General features: G+C 42.8%; 1 protein-coding gene across 1 annotated transcript; it reads left to right on the top strand.

Annotated features, from left to right (window-relative positions):
* Window positions 1–26: 26 nt before the first annotated feature.
* On the top strand, window positions 27–10,524 carry mks1 (MKS transition zone complex subunit 1). The gene is made up of 18 exons (XM_035432337.1): window positions 27–332; window positions 1,648–1,769; window positions 1,907–1,971; window positions 2,250–2,405; window positions 2,788–2,888; window positions 3,500–3,628; window positions 3,828–3,932; window positions 4,310–4,418; window positions 4,644–4,700; window positions 5,236–5,278; window positions 5,427–5,489; window positions 5,885–5,955; window positions 6,199–6,268; window positions 6,513–6,620; window positions 7,228–7,361; window positions 7,996–8,078; window positions 8,541–8,638; window positions 10,122–10,524. The coding sequence occupies exons 1-18, from the start codon at window positions 256–258 to the stop codon at window positions 10,223–10,225; spliced, it is 1,695 nt and encodes a 564-aa protein (XP_035288228.1). The 5' UTR covers window positions 27–255; the 3' UTR covers window positions 10,226–10,524.
* Window positions 10,525–11,339: the final 815 nt, after the last annotated feature.

Consider the following 11,339-nt stretch of genomic DNA (forward strand, 5'->3'; position numbering starts at 1 on the left):
TATTTGATGTTCCATTGCACGTGTTTGTCTGGATGCCTGTAGCGTTAGCGCGGCATTATAGAATAGTTCTGTGGACAGAAGAATCTTACGTTAGCTAGCTAAATTAGCTGGCATCTGATTAGCTCGCTAACTCCCCCCGCCCGGACAAGAAGCAGCCTTTGCTTCACAGAGAAAAGATGGCTATGTAGTTGCAGGAAGCCGTCTAGCTAAGGCTTCGTTGTAGGCAGCTTGCTAATACCGTGGCTAACGATAAGTATGGCGGATTGTTGGAGCACTGATACTGGCGAGGCTGTTTATCGTTCCCGGGATGCTGTCAAAAATCTGAAAATAAGGTAGAACAACCAACTGGCAAGCTATTTAGCTGTGGCTAGCTAGCGTTAAAACTTCAAATGCCAATGAAAACCCAAGAGTCCTATTTTCTCTCAGTGTGACGCCGTTTAGCGAGTTGAATAGCAAGCTTAAATGCAATATTGATTTTATCATTTGAGGGAGTCAGAGGGGAGTGCAATAATCGTAGTTCACATTCTGTGAATGTCTGGTTAGTGCAAACGCGTTGCATGTTTACAGATTTTTGGTTGCTAGGTCTGTTGCTAACCACATGATTTTCCTTGTCCGAAGAGGGTACTGATAGCCTCCGTTGTGCTATTATGAACCACGTAATCACAGAATTTAACAGTTGAACTTGCTAGTTGGCTAAGTATTCCAGCCTGCATTGCCTTCTACGTTACCAAACATATTTATCCTAAAATTAATTTACTGGGCACCTTTGTTCATTTGTTGATCAGAGGTGGGCAACGCGAGCCATAACTTTCTGGTTTTCATTTCATGCCAACTTCTGGAATGACTGGAATTAATATTGGCCTCTAACATTTACGCCAACTGACATTTCAGCTACATTTCTTGATAATCGCATTAATGACAGCCGACGATCGTTCTATGAAATATTTTACTGTGATCCACGAGTGAACTAGTGTTGGTGTATACAATTAATCAGCTCATTTAACCAGGATGATTTGTAGAAACAAAAACATGCATACGCACCGGCCATCCAGGGCCAGAATTGCCCACCCTTCTTGTTGTTCCGAGTTAAACGTTATTTTTTTGCTGGTTGATAGATAATATATTCACATGGTTTTCGCCTGTGAAAAATATTTGCGTGTAGTGTAAATTTCCTCCCTTGATAAAACGTCTGCCCCACGTCTATCTTATTTAGTTATATAGCTTAACGCAGCTCAAATAGATCTGTATTTCGTAATGCAGATTACATGGTAAAGTAGAATGTGTATCAAATTGTCAGTTAGTTTTCAATTAACATGTGTTGCTAATTGCCCATCACAATATAATTTCTGTCCCCTAGTGGCATTAGTTATTTGAAAAATGACGACTGGCCAGGGTTCAGTCATAATTTTATTTAGCAGCACAGCCAACATGGTTTTAATAGTGTTTTATTTCCTCGCTGGTGACTTTTAACCACCAACCCTTGCAATTTCTGTTTAAAAAAAAAAAAGACTTTACAGAAGACAACTCAACAGCCAAAATTGTTGTCACTCTTTTTCAAGCACACTCCTTAATGAAGCACACTTTTTGAACCGAGAGGGACGCTGTGTGAAAAGGTGCATTTCTTATGGTCGGTGTCTGCTCCCCCAGGGTACGGATCCAGCGTGTCACCTCTACCGCAGTCCTATCACAACAGCTCCAGCAGCAAGTGTCGGCGCAGCAGGAGAGGGGCGTCATCGAACTGGACACCTTCAGCAGTCAGGGCAGACCAGGTGCTCAACACTGCCATTTTCTATGGCACAGCCTCAGTGGCGTTTAAAAACAACGAGACTGCCACAGAGGTTCTCAGAATGCATTCCTGTGCTGACGTCTGTCTTTTTAATTTCATTTACCTCATGTTGTATTTCAGCCGGTGACCATGGTGATGATGAGGAAGAGCAGGTAGTAGGCTGGCAGGAGAAGCTGTTTAGTCAGGTATGAATTCCACCAGGTGTCATATTTTTAGTATGAAAATAACATAGGGTTGCCAGCTAATAGAACATGGAGAAAATGTCTCCCATTTAGGAAAATGTCTCCCATCCCAAATGATGTGTGCTAACTGGAAAAATTATTTAGGAACATATCTACTAATTAGGATGCATTAGTGTGCTCCTAATGTGCTTCTTGGAAAAAATGTTAGTGTAGAGCCCTGAGAAAAGGTGTTATAAAATACTATGGAGCGAATACAAAGTCATTGATGTACCTGTACACAGTTTGAGGTGGATTTTTTCCGGATGGAGTCGGTGTGTCAGAGCCCACTGGACCGACAGTATCACGGTGAGGTCACAGCTCTGGAACGGGCCGGGGGGAGACGTAACCGCCGAATATTCACCTACACCGACTATGACCGCTTCACCAACCTGGACGAGGTGGGCTCTGAATCATTTATTTCCATGTAACCCTATCACCATGTCGATTCCACCTGGACAATTAACATTTTATTTTGCATTGTACACTGTATTGTAAAGGATTGTGTCAGGGCATCTCAAGGTTGAAGACTCAAGATGAGAATGTGGTTGTCTTTTGTTTCCCAGTTGGGATTGTGGAAGTTGCCTTGTTTGGATTCTCATTTCTTTTATGTCCTGTACTCCATGCACACATGTATTTGTTAGATCATTCTCTTTTGGTGGCTAGACTTGGGGTCTAAAGAGGTTTGTAAGAACTTGACAGTTCAGCTTTTAGTTGGGGATTCTAGTATGTCTGTACTGGACAACAGACCTTCATGGGTTTTTTGGTTTGTTTGTGTTACAGCAACACCATCAGAGTCTGATGACCCCATCCAAGGCCTCACCTACCTTTTTGGTAGAGAGAATGGCTAACATTAGGCACAGACGACAAGAGAGACACCCTGTGTGAGTTATAACCCAAAGTTGCTAAGATATTCCGTGTAATACAAAACCTTCTTTTAGTGAAACAGTTATCACAGCTTCAACAGCGTGAACAATATCTTAGTAGCTGTTACCCTGGATAAATGTATTTTACAGTTTTAATGATAATCTGAGTGAGGCCCAATGCTTTGTTTGGGTGGAGTGAACTGCTGTGTTTAAATTTATTCTACACTGTGCATCTTAAGTATGGGTAGCCTAACCTGCTAGACTTCAGGCTTTTGTGTGAGCCTTATCGTTGCCTTAGAACTGGCAAGGGCAAAGACTTAAGTTCAGACTTCATTAGCACAAAGACCTCATTTGAGCTTGTAAGACCTGAGATGGAATGAAAACCAGAGCAGCTATTCCTTGCGTGCCAAACAGTGGGGGTCAGTCCCATTTCAAGTCAGTCAGTTCATGAAAGTAGTTGAGATTCAGTTAATAAATATAAGTGTCCTCAGGTCATTTTGAATTTGAATTAACTCCTGGAATTAGCTGAGTTGAAATGGAATTGGCCCGAATACTGGCATCCAGGGCATCCCAAACTTGTGTTCAGTACTGATGGCTGCAGCCCCTGTGGCCTTGTGTTCTGATTGAAGGGAAGGCAATGTGGCCAAGGCCCGGCCGGTCACTTGGGAGCCATCGGAGGAGTTTGTGAAGAACAGCCATGTTATCAACACCCCTGTGCAGACCATGTACATCATGGGAGATCTAGGGCCCTATGGGAGGTGAGTCAATCTCCAGCAAAGCTCTCCTAACAGCGCGCTGCGCTTCTTGATGCTTAAAAGATCTAACCATGATTTTGGGCCATGAATGTCCTCTGTGGAAGCATACGCTCTGAGGAACTGCGTGACTTGACTTCCTGTGCTGCTGTTCAGGTGATGGTATAGTGATTGTTGAGCAGTTGTTGGTCCTTGCGTTTTGCAGATTGGGTCAGAAAGAGAATGAGCATGTGCTGTGTACTGTGAAAGCTGACAGCAATGGAGTCATCACAGTCAAGCCTGACTTTAACAACAGTAAAGGGGCCTATAGGTAAGCAGTCAATTCTACTTAAATTTTCATAACAATACATATCAAATATGTTACAGTCACAGTGTATTGTGACTTTTTTGCTGTATATGTTCCTTATAGTGTATGGATGTTGTAATCAAATAGTCATTCGTATTTTGCGTTTTATTTCTTATGAGTCATGGAGCAACTAAAATGGATTGAAAATTACAATGCCAGAATGGGAGTAGTCCATTATTCTATATTTGTTTCTTTTTACTCTCTATTGTCACTTTGTCCTTTTATTTTGATAGTGCTTCAAACAATGTATTTTTAAATGAAGTTTAATTCTGTTATTGAATGTGGAGGATGTACAGCAGAGGAGTGTGGGGTGTTGAGACTGTCAGTGTGCCCTGACCCAGGCTGGAGACGGAGGGGGAGAAGCGGGAGGTGTGGCGCCTCACCCTGGATAACGCGTCTGCGGGCATCAGTCAGGAGGAGAAGGAGCGAGAGCAGCGCATGTACAAAGACGTGAGTTCTGGGTGGCAGACTCCGCCTCCATGAGCATCATACAGGGTATGCGCTGTTTTATTGGTTTAATCTGAGACTGTATTCATAAAGCATCTTGGATCAGGTTTCCCATGGCCATATCCTGACCTTATCCATTATGAGCTGAGAGGCAAAAACTGATCCGAGATCAGCGGAGGGGTTTTGAGGGGTTTTATGAATACAAGCCTTGCTCTTTCTTCCCCTCAGCTCTACGTTCGTCACAAAGACTACCTCAACAGCCTAGTTGGCCAAGACTTTGAAATGGTATGTATTTTCTGAATATTCAAATAAAAATTTTGCAAAAATAAAAACATTTTTCATCTTTTTTTCTCCCAATTTGGAATCAGCGAATGTGTTTCGCTCTCGTGTAGCTGCTGTACAGAGAACACTGCAGCTGAAGCGCTCGTATGAGAAAAGTGCCCATTTTCTCAAAGCTCCTTCCTGAATAAATCACACAGGAGCCCATAAAGCATTCTGTTTTAAGTCTATACCAGAGCAGGGAAAACCCAGATGAATATTAAATACACTTTTCATTTCGCTATTCTCTATTGCTCAATTTAGAAAATTCCTTGGATGCTTGAACCCTGTATTATTATTTCATCAACTTATATTTCCAGTGCCAACGCTGCCTTCCAAAGCAATGTTTAATTCAAAGTTGTGATGTCCGTCAGATTTTATTCTCCTTCAAGGTTATATTAATTCTGTGCTATAAGTTTTAGAATTAAACATGCCATAAAGGATTACTCTGTCAGAGGGCATTACAGTCGGGTTTCATCATCTTTATTGCTCTCTCCACAAGCCTCCCCCTGGGATTCTCCGCCTACTAGTGAACGGAGAAATAGGTGAGTGTAGTCAGAAGGATTTTGCCGGAACTCTGCTTTCCTGGGGTTTTTTTTATTTTTGAATTAAAAATTTTTTAAAACAAATTTTGCCCATGTAAACCCTCAGAAGTTCCTTAATTTGATGCCCCTGCCTTTGCCTGTTTTGCAGTGTCAGCCAAGGGTTACGAGTATGACGACCTGTACATACACTTCTTCTTGGAGTTACCCAACAGTAAGTCACTCCTGTGCTGCAGAGCCACCTCACACTGTAGAGCCACAAGTGACCCGCATCTTGTAATGGGAGGTTTCATGAAACTAAAAAGGGGAGGAAAAACTACCACATGGTGTGAGTCTCTGATTTTAACCAATTATTTTCCCTTGCTGTGAATGGCAAAAGCATTTTGATTTGTTATCCAGTGTTTGTTTCAGTGATTGACAGCTTATTGTAACCCCGCCCATTAAGCAGCAGATGAGGCCTGAGTTTCCTGTTGCCACCCACTTCTCCACACTGGATAGTTATTCTGCGGACATTATTTAGTGTTGAATTCTCTCACGTTGTGTTGAATTTTTGTCTCTCGGACATCTTTAAGTGGCTTAACATTCACCCGGTGTGTCTGTTTCATCTAGACTGGTCCAATCTGCCTTACCAGTCTCTCTCCGGAGTCACACAGACCTGTCGCACCCGCTCCCTTGGCAAGGTACAAAACCAGGGTGTTAGATCCAGTCTGCCCGGGACTATTCCTGATGGGCCTCAATCCTGATGGCCTCTTTCTGTCCTCTTGATGTAATTACTAATAATGGAACTGAAAATTCTGACAGGGTTTGGTTTAGGCAGCAATTAGTTGACTTGCCTCACTGAGTGATTTTGGCCCCTGTGTGTGGCTCTCTTTACTTCAGAAAAGGGGCAGTGCGTACATTTTAACATTCTTTCTTTTCTCCAGGAAAATGTCGCTTTCTTCTCTTACCCTTTCAACTTTGAGGCGTTCTTCAGGAAAGAGGACGAGACGGAAGGTGAGACCGCTCTACAGCCTTTGCTAAAAAAACATTTTCGGTTATTACAAAGCCGCACAAGCGCACCTTCCGTCTGCTGGTGAATGACCAAATGGGGACATTAATGCTTCTCATTTAGTTTTAGTCAGGGAACTGTGACCTAAAGATGGGGTTTGGGGTCTCATTCGGTGTTCAACACTGTGGTATCTCTATGTGTCTTAGTGTATGTAATGTGATAGTAAGTGTACTTTAAATGTGCCCACAGAGTCCCTTCCCCAGTGGCCGGTGTTGTACTTCGAGGTTCTCTCCCTGGACTTCTGGCAGCGCTACAGGGCTGAAGGCTATGGCTACCTGGTGATCCCTGCCACCCCTGGTAAGACCTGTGTGTCGCATCCAGGGAGCCTCGCAAGAGATCTGGGTCTACATTTCCAGAGAAGGGTGGTAAATGATAGAGTTATCTGAGCGGGCTATGTGGAGCTGCCTTTGAGGCGTTCTTTCTGACCCACTTTGTTTGCCATAGTTGGTCTATCAACTACAGGATGGCCTTTGAGTCATCTAGAGTACAGACAAGATAACCCAAAGGCAGTTTACCTACTGGAGGTGGTTGGGTAATTTTGGCAACCAGTCGTGGGGTAATGGGTAAGGAGCTGGTCTTGTAACCTAAAGGTCACAGGTACACTGCCGTTGTATTCTTGAGCAAGGTACTTAACCTGCATTGCTTCAGTACATATCCAGCTGTATAAATGGATGCAATGTAAATGCTGTGCAAAAAGTTGTGTAAGTCACTTAGGATAAGAGCGTTTGCTAAATGCCTGTAATGCATTCCAAAGCCCGGAGCAAATGAGGACAAGAAGAGATGCATGGGGCTGGCATTACCAGTAAATGTACTGGCTGTTTTATTCTTATGAACTATGCTAATATTCTGTGTTTGTATATTTTTTGCGTTTGTTGCATCTGTGTGCTAAACGTGGTGCCCCCAGGCTGCCACACCCTCACCTGTAGTACCTGGAGGCCCCTGCAGAGCGGAACGGTGGCGGAGCTGCGTCGCTTCTTCATTGGTGGGGCCCCAGAGCTCGAGGACAGCAGCTACGCACGCGTGCCCGGGACCTTCAAGGTGGGCCCCCGAAATGAGCCGTCACACTTGCAGTGGATATGGGGCGTCTAACGCGTCACACACACACACACACCTACGCACAGCTTCGTTTCCTCTTGGGCGCACCTTGCGGTGTGACGGCACCGCACTTCCCTTCCGAAAGGAATGAAGGTTGTGACCTCACCTGGAGTCAGAGGAGGAGTTGAGAGATCCGACGTGTCTTTGTGCGATCCAGACTTGTCAGGACAAGCGCAGACTATTGCCTTATTATGGGAGTGCTGCTAATTAGCTCACTAAATACTGTCTTCACATCCTATTCTATTCTCCTTTGCAAAAAATAAAACCTGTTTTATGGAAATGTGTTAAAGATAAGTAGTATTATTAGAGTCATAGGATTAAACTTAATATGGTCGTTAATAGAGAATGCCAAATTGTTGCACAGATGATTTTATAGTTGCCCTATAGAAAATTGTTCTTGCTGTCTTTTTTTAATAAAAAGGTTTTATTATTATTTATTTCCTTAACTTAACATCACAGTCTAGTGGAGATGAGTGTAACTAATAATTTCCCCCAATTTCAATGATTGCTTTAATGCTTCAAGGTTTGTAAGATGACCGATTGTCACCTTGTCCCTCTTTCCACCTGTCATCTGAAGGGGGATCGTCTGAGTCGGTTCGGCTTCCGCACAGAGACCACAGGAAGTGTTACCTTCACTCTGCACTGTATCCAGCACGCTAGGTGAGAGACTCAGGCTGAGATACTACAGGGCTCAGCAGAGTCAAAGGATGTCACACCCGGTCTCTGGGACCAGATATGAGCATATGCAAACTAATGACAGGAGAATAAGTTCTTTATTCTGGGAATAAATAAGAGAGTATCATAGACTTTGTGCAGTTTTCACCAATGGACAGTTACGCTCATGAGTTGTTTTAAAGAGAGTAAAGGGAATGTATATGGACAGGAGAGGAACATGTCTTGAACACATAAAATAGAATAAAAGCTTTAACTTTACATATAACTATGGACTGTGGAGAATGTGATTACTTTGTCTAAATGTACAAATTCAGTTTAGGTATAGCTTGGCCAGGTTACAGGTTCTCAATATCTGTGCTTCTCATTCGACGCTGTCTACGTTGGATAAATTATTTTGTTAGTCCCCGGTGGCTGATGTCCCACCTGTGGGCCGTCTCTTCGTTGCAGGGCTTTTGTCGATGCCAGCTCTCTGAAAAAGAGGCGGCAGACTGTCCTGGACCAGCTGGGAGGCTTCAGTCAGCAGGGATCGGTCTACAATGTGCTCGGTGAGGCTCTTCCCCGCACAGAACCCTCTCCGGTCCCATCTCTTCCTTTGCTAGAGCTCGGCACACACTTCTAGCCCTGGTTAAGCCATTTTGACTGCCCTCCTGAGCTTAGCTTGCGGATGCTGAAATTGTATTAATGGTTAAACTTCAAAAGTGTTGTATGGCCTGCGAGTGCACTACATGGCCGAAAGTATGTGGACACCTGACATACAACATCTCATCCAAAATTATGGGCATTAATATGGAGTTGGTCCCCCCTTTGTTGCTATAACATGCTCCCCTCTTCTGGGAAGGCTTTATACTAGATGTTGGAGCATTTTTGCAGGGATTTGCTTCCATTCAGCCAGACGAGCATTATTGAGGTTGGGCACTGATTGGGCGATTGGGCCTGGCTCGAAGTTGGCTTTCCAATTGATCCTAATGTTGGATGGGGTTGAGGCCAGGGCTCTGGGCAGGCCAGTCAAGTTCTTCCATGCCGTTCTTGACAAAACCATTTCTATCTGGACCTGGCTGTGTGCCCAGGGTCATTGTCATGCTGAAACAAGAAAGGACCTTCCCCAAACTGTAGGGGAAGCACAGAATTGTCTCGAATGTCATTGTATGCTGTAGCATTAAGATTTTCCTGCACTGAAACTAAGGAGCCTAGCCAAAACCATGAAAAACAACCCCAGATGAAGGGTGTCCAGATGCGTTTGGTCATATAGTGTACCTTATTCCTCCTGCTGCTAGTGGATATCAAACTGTTTTGACATTATCGCCTTTCGGGAGGTGAAATTAACTCAAATGCTGGTGGGATTAACCTGCTTGACTATTTGCTGTTGTAATTAGCCAATCAGGATATCTACTATCGATTTTTTCTCTGCTGTCAAGATTATGTTACGCCACAGACTAATTGTCAGCTGAGAAGGCTGTGTTTGGCCAGTGTTATTTTATCAGTTACATCTTTTTCCTTCACATACATTTGAATATAGTTTCAGTATAGCTAAAGGATTGAGTAATGAGTAATGAGTCATAAGCCGCAAGGGGAAAACTCACTCTGAACTATCAATAGCGCGCTGCTGAAAACAGCTCTGGTTTTGGAATCTCTCAGTGCTGATAAACCATTTAGTGTAAGACTGCTTTGCGCAAACCTGTGTCGTGCGCCTAAAGAGCTGACCTCAGGTCATCTTGTAAAGTAAATTACTTGTATATTGAAATGACAAAAAAAGGGTTTCGACAGCTATAAAAATAAATGAACTAATAAATTCCACTGTTTTCATGAAAAATATGGAATATTGAAAACCCATACTTCTGCCGAACACAAAATGCAGCTTGTTTGGGCTTGGTCAGTGCATGCAAGTTGCAGATTTTTCTGATGTTAGGAATTATCATAGGAAACAACCATTTATAATTAAAAATAATGGCTAACACTCCCTTTGCAAAATGTTTTGGATGTGAATGCATCAGGGTCAGTGCACTTTTTTCACATTTTTTGTGCCTACAGAGGCTTTCCAGAGGGCGCGGAGACGGATGCAGGAGGCCAGGGAGAGCCTTCCCCGTGACCTCATCAACACTGCCGCAACGCTCACCCCCGAGTCCACAGCGTAGCGTACAGCTGGAGTACGCCTGCCATGCGTGGCTGCCACTCTGCTCGATGTCCTATATGCTGCGTCGTTAGGCCTTCTGTTTTACAGCCGGCTGGGGACAATGTTCATTTATACTGACACAATTACCATGCTTGTGTCTTTTGTAACTGGTGCAGATATACTTTTGAGATGTATGGTCAATGTCCTTTTTGATTAGTTTTCTTATGAAATGTATAAAATGTCATAAGCCATTGTAAAATAGTCTCTCTCTCTCTATGTGAATGTGGATGTGTGTGTATACAGTATGTATGTTTGAAGGTCATTTCTAATATTTGGTTGCAATTATTTGATTTATTTTTCAAATAAAAATTAACAGAAATCTAAAAGAATAAATGTTGTCGTATTTTCCACCGAACCTTTACTTTATTGTTTCGGTGTCATTTTAAAATGACAAATCAGATGCTTTTTTTGGTATTCACATTTCATACTTAACTCTTCAATTTAAACATATGCATTCAAAAGCCACGGCATAGGCTACATCTCTGACTAGTCATATTCAATTTTGAAGAAATAGTCTTGTATTGCAGTTTGCTTAAAAAAAAGAACATTTATTGTTTCATACTGTAGATTGTCGTGGTCTTACCATTCAAGTCAACCAATACAAAATGAACTGTTAATTGTAACAATTACTGTTTTCTTAGTGAGGTACAGTATTTCCTGTACTCGCAAAAATATGACTGCTACAAACCGTCGAGTAACCGCGTGTGAATTGCCGACTGCGATCTGACAACATAAAGCAAAGGATATGTTGTTAACGTTAGATAATTTGCAAAACAAACTGAAAAATGGCTGAATTATGACCGAAAGGCGTGAACATTCCATTGTTTAAATAATAATGCGTGTCTCTTTAAAACATTGAAGCGTGCACCGACGGCATTGTTACAAAGCTAAATCCAGGATGATGTTCTTTCATGTTTCAGAATTGGGTGTGCGCGTGTTTCAGATTTTGCATTAACTGTGGCCTACCCAAAAGGATAAATCCGTCTTGCTAAACAGACTAACCAAGAGAGAAATCTATTTACTTCTCTTGGGACAAGATGATAAAATACACAGATTTCGAGTTGACAACGTCTAAC

Source organism: Anguilla anguilla, chromosome 9, assembly GCF_013347855.1.
Source record: "Anguilla anguilla isolate fAngAng1 chromosome 9, fAngAng1.pri, whole genome shotgun sequence".
NCBI classification, from domain to species: domain Eukaryota; kingdom Metazoa; phylum Chordata; class Actinopteri; order Anguilliformes; family Anguillidae; genus Anguilla; species Anguilla anguilla.